The sequence below is a fragment of the Suncus etruscus genome, chromosome 16 (assembly GCF_024139225.1).
Source record: "Suncus etruscus isolate mSunEtr1 chromosome 16, mSunEtr1.pri.cur, whole genome shotgun sequence".
Lineage (NCBI taxonomy): Eukaryota > Metazoa > Chordata > Mammalia > Eulipotyphla > Soricidae > Suncus > Suncus etruscus.
The window spans coordinates 21,640,942-21,664,381 of NC_064863.1; the positions used below are offsets into that span (position 1 = coordinate 21,640,942).

Below are 23,440 nucleotides of genomic sequence, written 5' to 3' on the forward strand. Positions count from 1 at the left end.
GTATTTCTCTCATCCCCACTTAACCCTGGGAGTGGGGGTTGGGGTTGGAGGCTTTGAGAACTGGAGCTATAGAAGAGTTTTGTTTCCAGGTTTTGAGTTAGATGCTTCTTCCAGCTAATACAAAAAGGTCTTAGAACCAAACTAACAAGGATATCTTATTAAAGGTAATATCTTGACCTGCCAAGATATCAATGCCACAAATCAATGTATTTAGCATCGACATGAAATGGGGAAGGGTTGGGAGAGGCAGAAAATGTACACAGAGCAGCAGGTGATGTTATTTTGGAAAACAAATGGTATAATTCTGAAATCCCAAACATATTTTCCAGTGGTCTCACCCAGGCCTGTTAATTAGAAAGAGGTTTTTCTCCTGTTCTTTCTCAAAAACATTTTATGTACCAGAATATATACAATCCTAAGGCACATGCCATCATGGGGTGCCTAATGTCTCTCTGCCATGTTTTTTTTTTTTTTCCTCTCATTTTCTAACTACTCTACTTCAAACAAATAATTTTTCTGGTTTGATCCCAGGTACCCAATCTGGTCCCTCAATACCTCTAGGAGTGATCCTTGAGCACAGGCCAGGAATAAGTCCTGCTTACAGACGAGTTTTAAAACAATACAAAAATGGGGCCGGAGAGATAGCATGGAGGTAGGGCGTTTGCCTTTCATGCAGATGGTTATTGGTTTAAATCCCGGCATCCCATATGGTCCCCCGTGCCTGCCAGGAGCGATTTCTGAGCCTGGAGCCAGGAATAATCCTGAGCAATGCCGGGTGTGACCCAAAAAATAAAAATAAATAAATAAAAATTAAAAAATACTTAACAGGGGCCGGGCGGTGGCGCAAGAGGTAAGGTGCCTGCCTTGCCTGCGCTAGCCTTGGACGGACCACAGTTCGATCCCCCGGCGTCCCATATGGTCCCCCAAGCCAGGAGCAACTTCTGAGCGCATAGCCAGGAGTAACCCCTGAGCGTTACCGGGTGTGGCCCCCAAAAAAAAAACAAAAACAAAAAAAAACAAACCAAAAAATACTTAACAAACAACATTCACAACCCTGTTATTCTTCAAAAACAGAAACAATCCAAATAATGTATTTATAGAAAAACTAGAAAATAAATGCACTGGACAGCAGCAGAATAAGTGACCTTCCAGATATTTGCACCAAAATATATGACCCTCAGAAACATCATGTGAGATCCTAAGGGAAAAGGTATAAATATATACTTAGGCTGGTGATGTACCTCAGGGTTCTGTGGTGCTCTACAGGTATGAGACCCTGGGTTGGACCTCTGACACCAAAAATCAAAATTATAATAAGATATAAAAAGCCAACAGAGGGCCTGGAGAGATAGCACAGCGGTGTTTGCCTTGCAAGCAGCCGATCCAGGACCAAAGGTGGTTGGTTCGAATCCCGGTGTCCCATATGGTCCCCCGTGCCTGCCGGGAGCTATTTCTGAGCAGACAGCCAGGAGTAACCCCTGAGCATCGCCAGGTGTGGCCCAAAAAAAAAACAAAAACAAAAACAAAAAAAAAGCCAACAGAGAATTGTATCTGGTTCTGATAAGCTGGCAAAGAAGCCTAAGTTTATTGCTTAGGATATATTAGTGTTAAATATGGAGGATTACATATTATTATTTAAAATTATATAGTAAAAAAAGAATTATATAGTATATATAATCTTTCTTTTGTTTTGGGGCCATACCTGGCAGTGCTCAGAGGACCCTATGAGTACCGGGGATCAAACCTAGGTTTGCCACGTGCAAAGCAACTGTCCTGCATACTACTGTATTATCACTCTGGCTCGAAAAATCATATTTTGTTTGTTTGTTTGTTTGTTTGTTTTTAGGCCACATCCAGTGACACTCAGGGGTCACTCCTGGCTATGCTCTCAGAAATAGCTTCTGGCCTTGCAGGACCACATGGGACGCCAGGGGATAGAATCGTGGTCTGTCCTAGACTAGCGCAGGCAAGGAAGATGCCTTACCCCTTGCGCCACCACTTGGGCCCCTGAGAACCATATTCTTATAAAGTGAAATTGTTAAACAGTTCAGGGACTGTCAAGACATAGCATCCTATTGGGTCTTGGAGAAGACTGCCAGTACTCACTGTTGACTCTGTGTGAGGGGGATGTGCAGGTTGTGTCACAATCCACGCTCCACATTTCACTTTCTTTGGGGCAGGGGGACATGGGCCACATTCAGTGATGCTCAGGAGCTATTTCTTAGGGGCACTGTGCTCAGGAATGACCCTTGACATTGTTCAGGAGATCATATAATGTCAGGGATCAAACCAGGGTTGGTAGGATCAGGACAAGAGCCTTAACCACTATACTCTCTTTCTGGCCTCTATTTTAGTTTTCCTTTCTTCCACACCCCTCACCCCCCCCCCACACACACACAGAAGCAGAAATGTGGGGAGCTACTCCTGCCTCAGTGCATGGGGATCTCTCATAGCAATACTTAGGGGATCTAACCCTTACATGCAAAGAGGCAGCCCAGACCACTGCTTCGATCTCAACAGATGCAACAATTAATTTTCTCAAGTAGGGTGGAAGGCTGAAAAATGTTTATTTGATTTCGTTCTGGATCACACATGTAGCTCACACAGTATTTTGTACACATCAGCTACAGTTACAGAAAAACTGCGTTGTCTTTGTTTTTATCCATGTGTTCACATCCAAGAAACACATGAAGAGAGAATAGGAGTTCCAAGACACACAGGATATGAAGGTATGAAACATTATTAAACCATATGACTGGATTGGATGATGAAAGAGAAAAGCCAGCCTCCCAGCACACAGGCTCAGCTCCCCAAAGCAGCAATTCAGAACTCGTCTCTCTTTCCCACTCCTTTCTCTTATCTAATAGTAGTTTGAGCATCCCGAGATCAGTGCTTGCTGCTACAGTCTCTATTTCCCCAAACCATGTGGGCTGGCTCCCCATTGCTTCCCAGATGAGGTCCAAAATATAATTACCTACCATTCAAACTTTCTGCAAGAAGCACCTCTTTGGTCTTGTTCTACATCATTCATTCTCTTTTACAAGTCTTACCCTCAAGGAAAACTGAATGACTTAAAAATTTTCCAGACTCGCTCTGAATTGAACTCCATCTTCATATTTTTTTGTTCCTGTAATTCCTTTGATCTTAAAGGCTGATCCCTGGGTGGCTAGGGGAAAATTTTATCCATCAGGCAAGGCCATACCACCTGCTATTTCTAGCATGAAGATAAACCTGAGGCACACACACACCGCACGCGCGCACACACACACACACACACACACACACACACACACACAATCAGGCAACACCCTTTCCTCTCCAGAGCCTTCAAAGATCTTCAGATGCTGCTCAGAACTCTTGAGTTACAGTTGCCATTACTATTTGCTTCTGTTCATTCATTCAGCAGATTCAGAGCCCTTTCCAGTGCTTTAGAGTTTTCCACGCACAAGGCCTAGTAATAAGTCCTAGGCGAGGGCAACCAAGAAGAGGGAAGAGTCATGATATTCACAGAAGGACCAAAGGAATGAGAGAGGACTGAAGGCAAAGGGGACAGGTGGTGCAAAGGCCCATGGGTCATATACAGGCATAGAAAAAACTACAGGTCCTTGGGTAGAGTATGGTGCGATGAAATAGGGAGAGATGAGGCTGGTCCTTCGCCAAATTCCATCTGTGTATCTCTGGCAACAAAATGCTTTGTTCACCTCTTCCTTCATTCTTTAGAAAAGAATGAGGTAGTGCTTTGTGATATTATCTTTAAAAGTAGCGAGAAAGCAAAGGGCTAGCAGATATAAATTTCCAAACATATTTGGCCTATTTTCCCCTTCTCAAAAAATTTTTAATCAATGAGAGTTTATACACACACACACAACTCCAGAAACATCACTTCTTTAAGAGTACAAATATGAAGTGCCTTCCCAATTAGACCTGAGTCTACTATTGCCTCTCCATCTTTTCAACACCCTGTGGAGAGTCACCCACTGTAGGGATGCTTCAAGGGAGAGTTGTGACATGTTGGGGTATGTGCTTACATTAATGGAGGCTGTAAAATGGCCAGGCCACTGGGAAGAGTCTAGAGATGAGGACTTTGCTATGGTCAATGTTTAACTTCCCACAAGAAACTGTGAGAGCAAAGGGTAGAAAATGTGGAAGGCAAGAGAGAATTCAAGTCACATGTGGGAGTTTTATAAACAGAAGCTCATTTGGCAAACAAAATAAGGCATCACCATTACATTGACTAGAAAATAATGTCATTAAAAATGTCTTTCTAATTGTGTGAAGCATAATAAAAATAAAATTTATAACTATGGCATTTGTTATGAGTATGCTGAATAACATTATTATGTTCTATTAATACTAATTGTCATTGCATTTTACATTGCATTTGAATGATATTTATCCATAAGAAGATATAAAACTGCGGGCTAGGGAGGGAGAAGCTCAAAGGACTGACTGAGCACATGCTCTGTCTGCATCAGTGTGACTTTCCAACACTACTAGATTCTCTTCCTACTTCCAAAATCACCCCCTGCACACAGAACCAGAAGTAGTTCCCAGCACAGCTGAATGTGGCCACAAAACAAAACAAAGCAAAAAAAAAAAAAAAATAGGGGCAACAAGTTAGTATAGTGGGTAAGGCTCTTGCCTTGCATACAGCTGACCTGGGTTCAATTCTCAGTACCGCCGAGTGTGACCCCAAACAAACAACAGCAAAAAATAAAATACTAAGAAACTTTTTTGTTGTTTCATTTGGGGGCCAAACCCAGGCAGTGGTCAGGACCATGTGGTGCTTGTGATGGAACTCAGGCCCCCTGCATGCAAAGCCCATTGAACTCTCTCTCTCCAGCCCTTCATAAATGTTTTTATCTAGTGCTATTTTCACTAAGCTCATCCTCTCCTTTAAGAGTCCCACTCACTGTGATGTCATTTGTTGGTTATACGAATACCCATGGACCCAAGAAGGAAATAAGAATGTGTGCCTGTGGATTTAGATTTTCCTTTTTAATTGCAGTTTGGATCAGAGTCTGATCGATGCTTGGTCTGGCCTAATGTCTTTGAGGCAGTGGACCGGAGGGATCTGTCCTGATTTGCATATCCTTTTTAGTTATGACTGAAATACCCAGATTGCTTAGGCAATAAACTAGCCCAGAGAATGTAGCCCCAGGGAAAAGCAGCAGAGAGTGCCAGAGTTTGACTGAAGGAAAGGTAGAAGGAAAAGATAGTGTTTGACTGAAGGCAAAGTGTGCAGAGGTGAACATGGGCATGGACAGAGTAGGAATGTGGCATTTGTAAGCCACACTTGGGGGGAGGTACTTGTAAGTACTTGGGGGTACCTCATTTCAGAGAGCATAGGATGGGTATGTTCCATCATCTGAAAAAGGCCAAAAAAGGGAAGTTACTTGGTGCTGACTTGGGAGAACTGAGGAGTGACTTGCAGTCTTTCCTGACTCCTGGTCATGGAAAACTCAGTACAAGACAGAGCTGGACATGAAAACATGCTTATAATCACTTATCATTAGGGAAATCCAAATCAAGACAACAGTGAGATATCATCTTACACCAATTAGGATGGCACATATCAAAAGTACTGGGAATATCTTTGCTGGTGGGGATGTGGTGAATAAGGAACTCTCATCCACTGCTGGTGGGAATGCTGCCTGGTCTAATTTCTATGCAAAAACAATATAGAGGGTTCTCAAAAAACTCAGAATCAAGCTGCCATATGACCCAACAAGGGTCTTGGATGTCTATCCTCAGGACCATAAAATATTCATTTAAAAGGGTGTCTGAACACCACTATTCATCACAGCACTCAACACAATAGCTAAGAGCTGGTATGCCCAATAACAGATGAGTAGATCATGAAGATGTATACATATATATATAAAATGATATACTACGTAGCTGTAAGGAATGTTGCAGTCATGCAGCCATGACATAGCTGGAACTAGAAAATATCATGTTAAATGAAGTAAACCAGAAGTAGAAGAATGAATACACTATGATATCACTTATATGCAGTATTTAGAGTAACTGCATGAAGGAATGCAATGGTTTAAATGGGGTTTGTCGAGAACACACTAGGCCCCAGAGTTTAGTGAGGAGAAGGAAAAAAACTGAGTGGAGGATGAAAAAGTTAAATGTGAAATAATGAGGGACAGGAACAAGGGGACTCAGGTGCACTGATAGTGTTCAGAATGGACAGAACTAAATATTCAAACCATGGAGTCAAGAACATTGAAATCATGAGACCCAAACTTTAATAACCAAACTTTTAAAAGATGCCTGTTATGATGGCAGGCTGGGCTAGGAGGGGCAGGTGATGTATGAAATGGACTCTGAGAACATTGGTGTTGGGAAGTTAATACTGGTAGTGGGGTTAATACTTATGTCTAAAACTTAACTATAAATAACTTTGTAAATCACAGTGCTTTAAATTAAAAAATAATGAAAACAAACAAACAAACAAGACATAATTGGGAGGATCTAACTGGAGCCCTAAATTCTCTGGGCATCAAGAAATCTTGGAATCATTCCAGTGACAGGCAGAGGGTCAGCTAGATTTTCTGCAACACCTCTAGACTCTGAAACTACAATGAGCTGGAAGGCAAAGCATGTGCATGTCTTTCAACTTGATGAATGTGGACACAACCCCTCGAGAACTAATTTTTGGGTATAATTAAGCATGGAAATGCTCTGTTTCCAATCAACATCCAATCATTCTGTGATGCACTGAATCGCATTACTAGAGGGCAGGGAGTTCCTGCAAGATGCTTTTTACAAGATGAATGTTAAGATGCTATTTCAGCAACTGACCCTGAAAACACGGACAGGGGAAGGTTGAGAAAGTTTGCTCTAAGGTGGGGGCCTGAACTTACCAGGAGCCCTCTAGGTAGGCGTTGAGGCCTTGGCGAATCACGTGGCCCAGGTAGCCATTTTTCTCAGCAACGTGCTTGGCCCATCTGGAAAGGAAAGAGAAAAAAGCCGAATGGTGGCAAATTAAATAATTGCTTTTCTTCATGCATATGAGCTGAATAAATCCCACTTGGGGAATATTTTGCTGGCTGAAATTTTCATAGGGCAACAAACCAAAACTGAATGTTAAAAAGGTAAAGAAAGATGTATTTGGAGAGCTTTACATTTAGTCTCTTTTTTCCATGGATACATGGGAGTATTCACTGATGGAAACAGATGCCGGGTCCATAAGGACGAGTATCCAGTGATGCAGAGAAATTTCACATTCACTAATCCTTGCAGTGCTCACTTCACATCATAACCGCTTCCCTATTGTACTTCTAATTCCAATCTATCCTGGAGGGGTTTATAAATAATAAACTAGTCTGTTGTAATCTTTAGATATGCAAACCACTAAAAGAGAAATTGAGAGTATGTAACTATAAGCTAATGGTTGGAGAAAATGAAATAGATTTTCAAAATTTTAATTTACATAAAGAAAGGCTGATAAATAGAGAAAAAGACACAAAATCCCACTAGGACAAATAAAGAATAGATTTAAAAACAAATGTATTGGCAGTTATATTAAACGTAAATGGCCTAAAGACACCAATTAAAAGCTATAGTTGCGAGACTAAAGAGATGCAAAAAAAAATCAAATAATTTATTGCTTCCAAGAGGCAAATTAAAAGACTAGAAAAAGATGTAAACTGAAAGGATGCAGATGACAGAACATGAAAACACCAGCAAAAATAAATAAATAAATAAAAAGCAGGTATAACTACCCTATGACCAAAGGAAAGTACACTGAAAGCAAGGCCACCAAAATAGATAAAGAAGCCATTTAATAATGATTAAGGGAGAGACTGGAGTAATAGAATAGCTGGTAGACCATTTGCCTTGCACTTGTTCAATCCAAGTTCAAACCCTGGCATTCCATATGGTCCCCCAAACCAGCTAAGAGTGATTCTCCTGAGTGCATTGCCAAAAGTAAGCTCGGAGCACTGCCAGATGAAACCCAAAAACGAACAAGCAAAATAGATAAATAGGCAACTCAGGAAGTAAATAAATTCTAAATCTTTGGGGCCCACTGACATATTAAGTATATATAATAGACTGGCATTCAATATATATAAAATGATAAAATTGACAGAACTGAATGGCAAGACAGATAAGCATATAACAGAGATTTAGTGCTCTTCATTCAATGATGATATAGAATGAAGAAACAAAGTGCCAGGGAGATAGTACAGGGATTAAGGCATCCTGCTGATAACCCAATTCAAATCTCTGACACCACACATATGATTTTCTGAGCACTGACAGGGGTCACTCCTGAGCACAGAGCCAGGAACAGCCAGAAACACAACTGAGTGTGATCCAAACTCCCCCAAAAGTAGAAACAATACAATTAATCACCTTGATATCTCCCTATATAAGTAAGTGTATACCACCAATCACCTATTTCTTGTTGTAGAGCTTTGTGTCTAGCTAACCCCAAAATACACACTATTTTTAATAGACTATAAAGTATAAGTCCTTTCATACTTATAAGGCCTTTTCTACTTTATACTTATAAAATATAAGTCCTTTTATAGCCATTTAATAGTCCTCAGCAAGCCCTGGCAAATGTCTATGGTCTGAAATTATCTAGAACATATTCTTTGATCATGGTCTCATTAAAGGTAGAAATCAATAAAGGAGGATAACCAGAAAACCCATAAATACTTGCACCAAACATCCTAAAAACAGTAAAAACCTCAAGACTATCTAAACTAAGTTTTTTGTTGTTTTAATTTTATTTTATTTTTTAATCATATATTTATTTAAGCATCATGATCTAAATCAAGTTTTAAGACTGAACTTAGTCAGGCTGAATTTGACCTCAAATGTCATATGAAAAACCATTTTGGAAAAGCAGGTGTTTAGAGCAACAGTGCCCTGATGCAGAGGTCTATAAACTTTCCTTTTCTTACATAACACCATAGCAGATGCACATGGCCTTTGTTGCATATTCTTTTCCTGAATTACATCTTTTTAAAAATGTGCAAAAATGGGTCTGGAGCCATTGGAGTTCAGTGAATAGAATATCTGCCTTGCATGCAGCTCACCCAGGTTTGATCTTCAGCATCCCATATGGTCACCTGAGCCTACCAGGAATGATCCGTGAACACAGAGCCCAGAGTAAGCCCTGAGCACAGCCAAATGGGACCCCAAAACAAAGCACAAATAAACAAAAAATTAAAATGTACAAAGCTCAAGGGCCTGGAGTACATGCTTTGCATGCAAAGGACTAAGTTCCATCCCTGGCATCATCTGGTCCTCTAAGCATCATCAGGAATGGCCCACCATGAGTGGCCCCTGAACATTATCTGGTGTGGCCCCAAAACAAAGAACAAATAACATATAGAAATATCCAGAATGTTCTTAGTTCCCAGGGCTACAGAGAAACTAAGCTGAGAAATTCTACTTTCTCAGGCATGCTGCATGCAGGGGATAGCTTTTCCTTCCCACAGGGGCAGACAGGACAGATTCTTACACCACAGCCTTCTCGGGATCTCGGGGAAAAGTGTCCAGGTTACCCGTGATGTAGTAGAGAGAGCACCAGAGGGTACCTTCGATGTGCCCACCCTGGGCAGCCTTGTGGAAATATTCACCAGCTAAAGTCTGCAAGAAAAGAGACACCAGCATCACTGGGCTGTGGAGTACTCCAGGCTGGAGTCTGCCCGCCCCTTTCCCAGCCCAGGGAAACAATATTATCACAGCCCACAACCTCTGATTGGATCCAGAAAATAAGTCAAGTTTGATGTTGACAGCTAGTCACTCCCAGGCACATCCTCCAAGGTGACAACCTTGACTATTTGACTAAGTTGTCCAGAGCAGTGTGCCAAAATGATAGCACAGTGGTTAGGCATTTACTTTGAATGAAGCAGGCCCAGATTCAATCGCCAGCATCCCTTAGGGTCTCCTTGAGCACAGAGCTAAGAGTCAGCCCTGAGCACTGCCAGGTATAGTCTTATAGACCCCTCCATTCAAAAATAAATGTTGTCCATAGCAGAAAATAAGGCACAACATTTAGGACTCTCAGGGTTATGGCCTAGAACTTCACCTGAAGTAAATGTCCTAGTTTCTACCACCAGTAAACCAGACAGGGAAAACACATCAGCCATACAGTGGAGAATTCAGGCCTTAGCTTTCCTAACCTGGCTCATTCCCTTTCTTCCAATGTGTGTACAAAAAAAATAACAAGGATAAAAACACCCCAAACACCAACAACAAGAGCTGCCGTTTTGCGAAGGAAGGTGAGGACAGGAATATGACAATAAAATCTCCACACTCACAGGCGTGTGGGAGGGTGACCAGACACTTGCTCAAAGGTCTAAAAATATAAACAGGCAGAGGGGAAACCAGGCCCGTGCATGGTGTCTGTTCTCAAGTTCCTAGAACTTTCTAACCGTGAAGTGAAGCGTGGGTTTTTGGAGCACTGCTCTGTTCTGGTCCAAGACCGCCCTTGCAGACATAAGCAAATCCCTCTAACTGAGAGACAAACCCTGTTTCTCCTGCTGCTGCACATGGGGTTTCTGCCAGTCTCCTAACCCTGAAAAGGTTTGCAGGAACTCAATGGTAGATTCTTTCTACTCTCAGGACCATGTCTCTGGAATGATGTGGTTTCCATTCCTGAATCTGCTGCTGCCGCCACCACACACTAAATGTTTCCTCCATCTTTGTTCCCTCAAAGACTATGTATCATCACCCGGGGCCTCACACATTGAGATTCAACGTATCTGTAACCCCCCCACTTTTGTCTCCCTCAACTTGGGGTACACTAGCATCCAAAAGGGGGGGAGACTTGTAAACCCTAGTGCTTCGTGCACTGCTCATAGCTCATCCTGGATCTTGAGTTGGTTGCCCTGGTTCTGAACCAGAGAAAGTCCATTTGGGCATAGTCTGCTTTATATGTGTAGTACTTTATTATTGTTTTTTGTTTTGTTTTGTTTTTGTTTTTGGCCACACTCGGTGATGCTCAGTTGTTACTCCTGGCTATGCACTCAGAAATTGCTCCTGCCTCGGGGGACAATATGGGACGCCAGGGATCGAACCCAGGTCCGTCCTGGGTCAGCCATGTGCAAGGCAAGAGCTGTAACACTGTACTATCACTCCACAGTTCTCTATTCTTGAGAGTAAGTTCTGCTTTTCTGTGGCATAATGCAAAATCCAGGTATAAACCACAAGGAGCTGTCTAAGGCATTTGACCATACTAAGGATTAGTTTCCATTCCCCCACGTGAACTTCCCTGTGCAAAATCCTATACAAACTGGCTTGTGACCCCAGGTAGGGGACTCTTATTTGGCAGGTGACCCTGGCAGGCCAGTCTGAAGTTGTTGGTGATGGAATAAAACTTCGCTTCCTTTTAATCCACTTCGTGTGGTCTCATCTTTCAATTCTGGACCCTAACAGAGCAGCTGTGTCTTCACAATGACCCAGGCATGTCATTTCATCTGCCACCCTCCTGTCCCTCCCTGTCTCCCTTCAGCTTCTGCCCTCCTTACTCAGTCCAGGTCTCTGCCCTGATTATTTCCTCTTCTAGAATGTTCTTCTCCCTTCTATGAGTTTTTTCAATGCCACATATCAGAGATACCTTACCCTGTTTCAACAATGACTCCCATTGAGTTAGGGAGATGCCTCAAAGGGCTGGAGTATGTGTACTGCACAAGGGAGACTGAATTCAACCCCTGTACCAAATGATTCAAAAAGTTCAAGGAATAGAGGTTGCATTCTAAGGTGGGTAGAAGATAAAGGGGTTTATTTTTACAGCCCAAGACTTCAGATAGCCCTGGCAACACCGTTTTTATGTCATCAAATGTGGAAGCAAAGGAAAAGTAAACAAGTGGAGTCATACAAGCAAAACTGCAGTTAAACTGAGGTGACTTTGCAGAACCAAAGGGTTTGCACTAAACTAACTGTTCAGCTTCAATTTCTACAGCCTAGTGATTTGGGTCTTTCTTGAGTTCGATATTCTTCACCACCTTCCTTTACTTCTCCTTATGCCCATACATCTCTGCCAGTTTCCCTCAGGGTCCCAGATTTCCATCAATTTCTCTCACAATTCCCTAAGCATTATGGGAGTGATCCCTTAGCACAAAGCCACAAGTAGGCTCTGAGCAAGTCAAATGTGGCCCAAGTCCTTCCTCCTGCCCCCAACCCAAGCAGATAATTCATAGTTGCTTTTATCAACATTTTTACTGCTCTCTTAAACAGCCCCATCTGATCCCAGCTCAAAAATCCCTATTTGTTGTCCCTTCCTGGCCAAGCACCTGTCCACCATTCCTGTGTTCACAGAATCTATACAAGAAACACTGAGCCACTTGCCCTTTATTTCCTCTTCAGTATCTTCTCCTTCTCCCAGAACCTGTCGCTCTTTTAGCACATTCTGTGTCTGAGAAGGGTGTCACTTATCCTAGAGCCTTGTCCAGGCTGAGTCCGGAGGGTCCCTTCCCCCAGGCTTCCTGGCTAGCAGTACCAGCTGAGTGGGAGACTTAAATTTTTACCTGATTCCTTCCTGGAACCCCCGGGAAGATGCCATCCAAATAGAGGACCCCAAGATTGTATGAGGCATCTGGATTCCCCATTTCTTCTGCTTTCAGCCAATATTTGGCAGCTTTGTTGTAATTTTTCTTGAATTTGTGGTAATACCACCCCAGTCCATTGACCGCCTGATGCAATCCCTGGATTTGAGAACAAGAATGAGATGACTTAAGAGAAGGAAAAAAGAAACCTCAAGAGAATCAAAGCTGTGAATGAATTATCCTCAAGTCTCACAAAACCTTCCTCCTCTCCTATTATTTTTATGAGATGGGGGGAGGACTGCATTAAAGAAGAATGAGATGCTTGAAATCCCAGCTAGCTCCAGTACTACCCCCCACCCTGGAGTCCCATCTGACTGCTGTGGGGGTTCCTGCCTCCAGCTCTGCAATGATGGTCTCTCTATGGGCCATTGGTTCTAGTCTTCAAGGGGGTCTCTAACTGTCCCCACTGTACCACAATGCCCTGAGCTCTCCCCTGCACCCTGGCACCCGCCTTGCTGGGGTGGTCTCCAGGAGACTTACCTATCTGGGTGAGTGCTTTGAACACCCATCATTTCTTCAGGCCCTTGTTTTATTTCTTTTGTTTGCTTAACTGGATTGGGGGCCACATCCAGCAATGCTCAGGGTTTATTTACTTCTGGCTGTATGCCTCATCAGGGCTCAGTCCTGGTAAGTTTTGTAATTTTGTGCTAGGAATTGGCTCTGGGTCCATCACAGGCAAGGCAAGTGCCATACTCACTCATCTTTTTTTTTATTTTATTTTTTTAATGTACTGTGATTTATACTATCTTTTTTATTATTTAAACACCTTGATTACATACATGATTGTGTTTGGGTTTCAGTCATGTAAAGAACACCACCCATCACCAGTGCAACATTCCCATCACCAGTGTCCCAAGTCTCCCTCCTCACCACCCGACCCCTGCCTGTACTCTAAACAGGCTCTCCATTTCCCTCATACATTCTCATTATTAGGACAGTTCAAAATGTAGTTATTTCTCTAACTAAACTCATCACTCTTTGTGGTGAGCTTCCTGAGGTGAGCTGGAACTTCCAGCTCTTTTCTCTTTTGTGTCTGAAAATTATTATTGCAAGAATGTCTTTCATTTTTCTTAAAACCCATAGATGAGTCAGACCATTCTGCGTTTTTCTCTCTCTCTCTGACTTATTTCACTCAGCACAATAGATTCCGTGTACATCCATGTATAGGAAAATTTCATGACTTCATCTCTCCTGACAGCTGCATAATATTCCATTGTGTATTTGTACCACAGTTTCTTTAGCCATTCGTCTGTTGAAGGGCATCTTGGTTGTTTCCAGAGTCTTGCTATGGTAAATAGTGCTGCAATGAATATAGGTGTAAGAAAGGGGGTTTTGTATTGTATTTTTGTGTTCCTAGGGTATATTCCTAGGAGTGGTATAGCTGGATCGTATGGGAACTCGATTTCCAGTTTTTGGAGGAATCTCCATATCGCTTTCCATAAAGGTTGAACTAGACGGCATTCCCACCAGCAGTGGATAAGAGTTCCTTTCTCTCCACATCCCCGCCAACACTGTTTATTCTCATTCTTTGTGATGTGATACTCACTCATCTTATCTCTCCAGTTCCCCTTGTTTGATTCTGATTTGGTTTATTCTGTGTGTGTGTGTGTGTGTGTGTGTGTGTGTGTGTGTGTGTGTGTAGGGATGTGTGCAGCATGTGTGTCTTTACAGGTGAGACTAGAGCCTCCATGCTATGCTGCTAGGCTATGCTGGAACTCACTGGTTAAAAGAAGTCAGGAACAGCCCCAGAAGTTTTGGCTCAGTGGCAGAGCATTTGCCATGAGCCCCATCCTGCTGCCTGTGCCTGTGCCATCCCCAGCCACAGTGCTGCATGATCACAAATCTGAGCTCTCAATGCACCTGAATTTGGTGTGTGTGAGTCCCATCCCCAAGCCTGCACCCTCCCAAGTGTCCATGACCAAGGGAAGTAAAGGAGAGCAAAGATAACAGTAAAGAGGAAAGGGAGGGGGCACAATATGCAGGTAGCCGACCCTGGTTCAATCCTCGGCTCTAAGGTATTGAATCCTTAGGGGTTCAATATGGTCCCCTAAATCCTGCCAGGAGTCCTCCCTGAGTACAGAGTCAGAAAGAAGCCCTGAACATCTCCACATATGACCATCAAACAAACAAACAAATGAGTACAACGAAAGAAAGAAGAAGCAAAATCATTCCATTAATAAACCTGAAGAATAGCTTATGCCTGGGAAGCCAGGGGGACTGGCTAGGGCAGAGTTAACTTTCTGAGGGTGCCTTCATGCTGTGGAATTGGTACTTATTCATTTTTTTAAGGAGCCCCCTTCTTCAGCGTGCATGCACACACACACACACACACACACACACACACACACACACACACACACTGCTACTCATTATCAGGAGAGCTGTGATTATAATTTCAGCCTTCAAACAAAATTGGCCTGCATTCTAGGGACCGGAAAGTGACCTCGGCTATTGAATTGGGCTCTGGCCATTGTAGCAGGCTTCTGTTGTTGCAAACTGTCTAATCAGGCCAGGCCAGTGACCCCTCTGTCCTGCCTGCATCCCCAACTGGGCTTGGAAGGAAGAGGCTTGCAGGACTGGCTATTTGGGCTCCAGCTCTGGGAGCCTGGTGTAGGGGCTTATGTAGTGGGGAGGGAGGGTGGTGGATGGGATGTTTCTTCTGACAATACTCATAAGTGTTACCTTGGAAGCTGCTTTCTTCATTAGCTCTAAGGCGAGCCGTCTGTTCTTTTTGACTCCCTGACCCTAAACAAAGATAAATAGCAACTATTACGAAGGAAATAAACCCAAACCTCCCACAGACATGCCAGTGCACAGTAGAAAACATTTAAAAATAAAACCCAAGCCTTAATTAAAAAAGCCCGGTCGGAAAGATTTCTCTAGGCAGAGTCTTGCCTGCTTGCCCTGATTTTGCTTATATTTGTAGAGAAAAGACATGCCCCCCACCCCAATCCCTGCACTACTGGCTTCACTGCCCCCACCTCCCCACAACTCTGCATGAATCAGAAAAGAATCTCAAATCCCTCAGGTCACTGGGAAAAGCTGAGTTGTGGTCTTTAGATGGCTTTCATTTCCTTTTTGCTGCTGCTGTTTATTTTTTTTCCTACTGAGTTTGGGGGCCACAGCCAAAGATGCTTGGGGACTGCTCTTTCTGGTTGAGTGCCCAGGGGCTTTGTGGTGTCAGGAATCAAACTGGAGTTGGCCACATGCAAGACAAGTGCCTGAAACTATTATATTTTCTCTCTCTCTCTCTCTCTCTCTCTCTCTCTCTCTCTCTCTCTCTCTCTCTCTCTCTCTCTCTCTCTCTCTCTCTCTCTCTCTCTCCTCCTGTCTCAGATGCTTTCCTGAATACATAATTAGGGGCTCACTTCTTTGTGCATAGAATAAAGCACTATAACCACATAGACCTATCAAGCATGATTCAGGTTGTCATTTTGGCTTCTAGGGTCCTCACAAGACTTGCTGCATAGGTGGCTTGAAAGAAACTTCATGGTTTTAGAAACAGACCTGGAAGCTGCTATGAAGGGTCCAGCCCTTGTCCCTTCCTACCTACCCCCAACACTATCAGATATTGAGTTCCTCCAGGGGAAAAAAAAATCAAGTGTTCCATACACCGTGAGGAAAGGGGGCATTAGGCTACTTCTTTACGAGAGGTGTTCCTTGGGACCATGTTGAGCCATCCATGTGGGGAAAGGGTGGGATGGAAAAACAGGTGGGAAAAAGATTCCCCATCTCTGCCTGCCAATATGCACTGAGAAGTCAACTAAATAAAAGACACTGCTGTCATAGACAAAATTCCTGCTACTCAGGTCCCTGAACAACCAGAGGTTGGTGACTGTGCATGGAACAGAATGTGAAGGGGTCTGGCCCTGCTCTGATTAAACACTATGTAGGTAGGTGGGGAAGGCACAAAACAGGAGGGTTCATTCTTATGAAAACTGGCATGGACCAACCAGGGTCCCATCCAATCCAGTCCTCACAACCCCCCAGTGCTAGGGTCAGCTTGTCTAATCTGAGTAATCAGCCCAGGTTCCCACAGCGGGGGAGCAGCAGAGGCAGGATGGAGCTCACTGAATCAAGGTTTCTACAATTCACTGTATTTTCTCCTGTCTGTTTCTGTGCTATGCCCTTCGAGAAAGGAGAAAGGATAATGTGCTGCCATCCCCTCTTTGTGGCATTGGTTTGTTTCTATTTTTCTGGAGCTCAAAATAAATATGCAGAGTCCACGAAAAGTTTTTTTTTTATTATTATATACAAAAAGTTTCTTACTACGCTCCAACTTTTCCACTTAAATAAAACTGATCAGCTGAAGCAGCATGGAGAAGACAATATTTTTCAGAAGAGCATCATTACCTCCTCTAATTAGAGGAGAAGCAAGAGAGAAGGACAATTGAATCTCCTAGGATTAATAATGGGACAGACCAGTAGTTCATGTTTGGGGGCTTCTGGGAAAATACCAGAAAGACCAGAACGACAAAACCTGGTGGAGCTGAAAGTTTTTTCTTTTCTAACTTCTTTATTTTGTAGAATAAAAAGCAGACCCAGAGGGATTGACTCCTTTACAGCCCTCCAGAGAGACTTATAACTGGAATTTAGAGGCTCTGATTTTTAAGGTCAGGGATTTCCCAGTAAACATGTTATTTTATCACCTGTGGGATCCTTTCTTGAAAGATAAGGTGCCACAGACAAACCCGCACAGCAAGGCAAGTGGTTAAAGGAGAGAAATTAAAGCCCCGGTTCGGGCAGAAAGGTTAGTCTCTATCCACTGGATGGACTCAAGCAGGGCAGGTATTGCTGTGAATATTCACACCCCATCCACCACCAAGGGCGCCATCTTTGCTATGATCTGAATGCCCAGAACCAAGGGCACAGTATTATTCTTTACGTCTGGAAAGCTCATTTCCTGTGCAGGGCTTTCTCACATGAAACATTCAAAAGCAATCTGGTCATTTGGACAAGCACATTGCAAAGTTTGGTGGTTGTAGCTAAGGTCTTGTGTTTTTAGTGTTTCTGAGTCTATGCTTTGGATGTAATAGCTATACAACTCTCACTCATCCCCAACATAGCTAAAGTTCTAATCCCTGTTCCCCATTACTTCCTTTTTTCATCTTCCTTCCTACCTATATTCCTTCTCTCTCTGTACTTCTCCTCCATAAACTCTGGGTCAAACATGATTTAGGCATTTCATTTTACTACTTGACATTTCTTCATCCACTTATTTTATAGACCACAGTGTTTTATAGACCTGTGTTTGTCTTTCTCCTTCAGGCTTACTTCACTAAACATGATATCTTCCCTTTACAACCAGGATTTAGAAAATTGCATAATTCCATCACTCCTTGCAGCTGCATAATATTCCATTGTGTATATGGAGTATGAAAAGACTGGTGGAGGAAGTTGACACCAGTGGTGAGATTTGTGTTAAAATATATACTTGGGCCTGGAAAGATAGCACAGCGGCGTTTGCCTTGCAAGCAGCTGATCCAGGACCAAAGGTGGTTGGTTCGAATCCCGGTGTCCCATATGGTCCCCCGTGCCTGCCAGGAGCCATTTCTGAGCAGACAGCCAGGAGTAACTCCTGAGCACCGCCGGGTGTGGCCCAAAACCCCAAAAAATTAATTAATTAATTAAATATATGCTTAAGTCTCAACCATTAATAACTATTCTTTAATTAAATAAAAATATTAAAAATAAAACCCAGCTATGAATAATTTTGTAAATGATGGTGCTCTAATTATTTATTTTTTTTTAAATAAAGACAATCTGACTGAAGGCAAATATCTTCCTAGAGATGCTGACAGGCTTTCTTCATCTTGCCCAGGGAAAATTTAGGATGAAGAAAAACCAAAACAGCTTTAAGGTGGGAAAATCAGAGCGAGCTGGTGAAAAAAATGATGTCACACCAGACTCGTTTATTCATGTCTTTGTCTTTCACCCTGGTCAGTCACCTCCTGGAAGGCAGAAGTAATGCTTGACCTATGGTGTCCAGACCTTTATTGTCTCTGCACTTTGGACACTGGCCAACCACATGTAACAACAAGTCCCCTTCTCTGGGCCTATCTCTGTTTTCTCCATCAGCAAGGAGCCCTGAAGGTCAGGGACCAAATGTCCTGCTTCCAACTCTTCCTCTATCTAGCACACAGAGTGGCATTTTATCAGCCCTGAATGGATGTTTACTGACAGCAAACACGAGCGCCCTGGTATATGCTGAAGAATCCAGTCTTTTCAATCCTGATTTGACAACTGTCCAGGTTCTAATTTGGACTATACTTTGGAAACTAGAAACATCAGTAGCTTTTAGGGCTTTGGGGGGGGGGGAGAGAGAGTTGTGGCTATTCAGCAGTGAGTGGCCACAGCTGTGTTCTGGCCACAGTGACCCACATTCTTGTTTCAAGACATGTGTTAGCTGAGAATGGGGTGGGGGGAATACCACAGCAACTGCTTGCTTTGGGCATGACACAGGGCCCAAGGGTTCCGGTTCCTTTACCAGAGCCAATAGGCTTTTCACTTTTTCAAGATTAGAAAATAGTATCTGGAGTGAAGCCACGTGCCTGGACCCTGGTCCTAGGGCCTAAAACATACCAATTGTGCAAACTTGGCAAGTCTTCAGGCCTTTTTGTGGTCTTGTGATCACATTAAATAGCAGCCATAACACACCCCGGGTCCTGCCTTGCCTGGCTGTTGTGAGGATTTAATGCAGTCGTATTTGTAAAGCAGGTCATGAGCACAAGTCCATGCGAACTTCATGGTTCCATATAAGACACAGTGATTTAGTGCGGACCATCTGTCCTCTGATTACCATCAGCTGTGGTCATGGCCACTGTCCTATGAGCTCAAGTGATCCTCAGGGAAATGGCTATCGGTCACATAGCAAACCTCAAAATTTCACACACACTCCTACCTCCTGGGGGTGGTAGTCTTCCTACTGGCCCCCCTACTTGACTTTTGGCATAAAAGCAAAGCCTTTGTTCTGATCAACAGAACTGCTGGGATGGAGCCCAAACACAGCTTTGTTTCAACTGTAATTCAATGACAATTCTGCCTGGGAGAGGCAGGGGGTAATGGGAGATGGATGTGCTGCATTTAGGGGGAAGGTGGCTGTGTACCCATCCATAAAACTCAGGTGTCTCCTTTGGAATGCCACTGTTGTTGCAAAAGCCAAGGGTATCCAGGTCCTAAGCCCAAGAGTCATGAGTCTGAGCAGACAGCTGTTTTTGACTTGAAGTAAGCATCTCTTTTTAAAAATAAATACAAATTTAAGGATCCCTTTTTACCAGGATTGATAAGAATGAGCTTAGAATTCCTCCAGTTACAGGTGCCCCATGGGTATACCAGAAATAAGGTCCAGACAATCTGATAAGAATAGCCCCACTTCCACACTGCTTACCTTATATTTGTTTGTTTGTTTGTTTTGTTTGGGGTTCACCCACTTGGCAATACTCAGGACTGACTTACTTCTAGCTCTGTACTCAGGAATTACTCTTGCTGGAGTTCAGGAGACCATATGAGATACTGGAAATTGAACTCAGGACAGTTGTATGCAAGGCAAACACTTTACCTGCTCTATTATCTATTTCTCCATCGTCCTTGTGTTGCTTACCTTTTTTTATTTGTTGTTGGGCCACACCCAGAAATACTCAGGGATCATTCCTGGCTCTGCACTCAGAAATTACCTGTATGCCTGACAGTGCCCAGGGGACTAACTGGATGCCAAGGACCAAACTCAAGTCAGCCTCATTCAAGGTAAGCACCCTGTCTGCTGTACTATAGTTCTAGCCCCAATCCTGCTTACCTTAAATAACACGATGGCATAGTCGTAGATCAGTGCAGGGTCCTCTGTCTCCAGTGCACCCTTGGCGTACCACTCAATCGCTGCTTCTGGATTCTTGGCCACCCCTTGCTGTCCCCAGAACAACATCTGGGCCAAGCGTTGCTGCAAGACAACAGCCATTTAACACTAAAGCAACACTGGGGAGAGCCTGACATTCGGAAGGACACCCGAGCTCTGAATTTTTTACAGTGACAACTAAGAATGAACTAGCTATGTGGACATTCCCCATGGGGGCAGGGCCCTGTAGTGAGCTGTGTGTGTGAAGTCCTTCCTGCAGATTGGAAACAGTGTGGGGGTATAGGAGGGATCCATATCACCCAGGGTCAAAGATGTGTGCAAACAGGTCTGTGGGCTCCTTCCTTACAGGCTCCTCTGTGTCCATCAGAGTGTCCTGTCCCAAAGCACCTGTTTACAGAACAATCTTCCTTAAAGTCCAGCTGAGGGTGCTCTGGCAACAGGAATCACAGGTGCTATCTGCTATCCTTGTCCCCTCCTAGCACACCTCAATAAAATCACCTAGAAGCTGCCTGACCAGCAAGAAAGTTAGTTCCAGCTTTGGGGCACACAGGAGATGCCTTTGGCACATGCCTCCCCAGAACAGACTTGGAATTGTTCTAGAAAGATTTCCTGAGGATCGAGTCAGTGGCAATGACTGCTGAAAATCCTGACTCCTTGTGGGTCTTTTATTTTGTCTGTCTGCTTGTTTTCTTCCAACCACCTCTCTACCCCCTACACTGTCGTGTTTACTTTTTGGTTGTGCTTTTTTGTTTGCTTTGCTTTGCTTTGGATTTTGGGGTCATGCTCAGCGGTACTGCTGACTCTACAGTCAGGAATCAATCATGGTAGGTCTCAGGGAACTGCATGGGATGCCGGGGAATCAAAATCAGGTCGACCACATGCAATGCAAGTGCTCTACCCACTGTGCTATTGCTCCAGTCCTAAGACCAGTATATTCTGATCAATTTTGTTAAGGCCTATTTATTTATTTATTTATTTACCTGAGCTGCAGCATTGCCTCGAGTAGCTTCATGCTTCAACCACATAAAGACATCTCCATCTTCTTTCGTTTGTACCTTGAGTGTTTCATCATCTTTTAGTCTAATTGTTTCAACGTATGCCTAAATAAGAAGGGAGAGGAGGAAGAAGAAAGAGAAAAGAAGAAAGGAGAGAGAAAGGAAAAGAAAGAAGGGAAGGAGCAAGAGAGGAAAGAAGGAAAAGAGAGTTGGAAAAGAGAGTTGGAGGAAGAAGTAGAGAGGGGAGGGTGGACAAAAAAAGGGGGGAAAAACAGAAAATCTCTAACTCATACAGGCATGTCAAAGATAGAACATAATTCTGAAACTGGCAGCTGCTCTGTAAAAGCACGATGAATAATTGCAATAAGAATGTGTCTACAATACCATGAGATCAAGTTCTTTCTAAATAAAGGCATCACCTCGCATATGTCCAGCTGGCTCCTTTTGTTCCCTATTAAGCATTTGTCTTCGGAAACAGCTGGCTTCCGTGTCCATTTCCACTCCTGCAGCTGGTCTGGAGTCCACCTGGGCACTGTAGGCTCCAGAACCGCATTACACACGGCATCCCAAAGAGTAAATCAATATTTTCTCAGAATAATCTGATATTTTTTTATCCGAAAGTGTTATTATCCTGCATGACTAACCCCCCTCTTTTTTTTTTTAATTTAGCAGGCTCAGCTTCAAAATATCATTTGGCTATTTCCAAAAAAAAAAAAATTAATCTACTCTGAAAAGAAGAGGCGTGTTAACTCTGTGAAGGCGAGGCGGAATGTGCTAGAGAGGCAGGCGATGGCTCCAAAGAGAAGGAAAGTTTGAGAGATGCTGTCAGGGGATGGGCTTTCAGGGAGCTGATTCCTTGGAAGAAAATAAAGTACATGGGGGTCAGGAGAGGGAGAAATGATAGTAAAGTGGGTAGAGAGCTTACTTTGCATGTGGTGCAGCAGAATTTGATCCCCAGCATCCCATAAGCCCCCCCCCCCAAGACTGCCAGAAGTGATCTCTGAGCACCACCAAGTGTAACCCAATATAAAAACAAAAAATCAAAACACATTTTTGGGGGGATTTTGGGTCACACCCAGCAGAGCTCAGGGGTTACTCCTGGCTCCATGATCACAAATAACCCCCAGCAGGCTCGAGGGACCATATGGGATGTGGGATGCGAACCACCATCCTTCTCCACGCAAGGCAAATAAATGCCTTACCTCTGTGCTATCTCTCCAGGCCCTCCAAAACACATTTTTATAGAGAAATTTTGATTCTCAGGGAGAAAAAAATGGTCCATGGGACCAGACAAAGAGCCCAAATGACTGATGTGAGTGCTTTATATGTAGAGGACTTGTTTTTGATCTCAGTTCAGCACGAACCCTAAGCTCAGAGCTAGGAGCAGCCTCTGAACAACCCCCAAATCTAGCACCTTCTTTCTTTTTCACCTGCAGCATAGCCCCACTCCATCACGAAGAAGTGGCGTGATCACGAATAAAGAGATGAAATGACGCGAACCATGACTTACATAAAAGCTAGATGAAACTAGACTCCGGGAAGGAGCTATAGAAGGGTGCCTGGTTTGTTAATTAGAAGTCTAGCTTGCCTTATCTCCTGAGCTACGTGCTGCTGGGGAATGAATAGACTTCTCAACAAAAGGACATTTAAATCAACGTATGACACCTGCTCTACTCCTCAAGGAGCCATTAATTACACATTCTTAAGAAAATGAGCTATGATACAACTCTTCTAACAGTATCATTCCTATCTGTGGTTTTAATCCAGTGACTTTTCAGCTGCATGCTGGATCTCTGCTATTCATCTTCTCTGGTTCTGACCAATTAAACATTTTCTTTCATAATCATAACATTTCCTATGCCGAATCTTCAAAAGAAAAGGAGCTTGTTAGCAACATACCCTTTCCCGTTGGTAACTCTTGTTGAATGAGAATTCTTAACGGTATCATGTATACATATAGGACATTATTAACACATCCGGGCTTGGCAGGGTAATGGTGTCAGTACTTCTTAGTCTTA

At 43.3% G+C, this 23,440-nt stretch overlaps 1 protein-coding gene across 1 annotated transcript in view; it reads right to left on the reverse strand.

Annotated features, from left to right (window-relative positions):
• Positions 1–23,440, reverse strand: part of SEL1L3 (SEL1L family member 3) — a 126,467-nt gene that overhangs the window by 31,947 nt on the left and 71,080 nt on the right. The window contains 6 exon segments of the mRNA XM_049790005.1: positions 6,876–6,959; positions 9,491–9,618; positions 12,501–12,677; positions 15,261–15,323; positions 20,371–20,511; positions 21,408–21,527. Of these exon segments, the coding sequence (XP_049645962.1) occupies positions 6,876–6,959; positions 9,491–9,618; positions 12,501–12,677; positions 15,261–15,323; positions 20,371–20,511; positions 21,408–21,527 (713 nt within the window).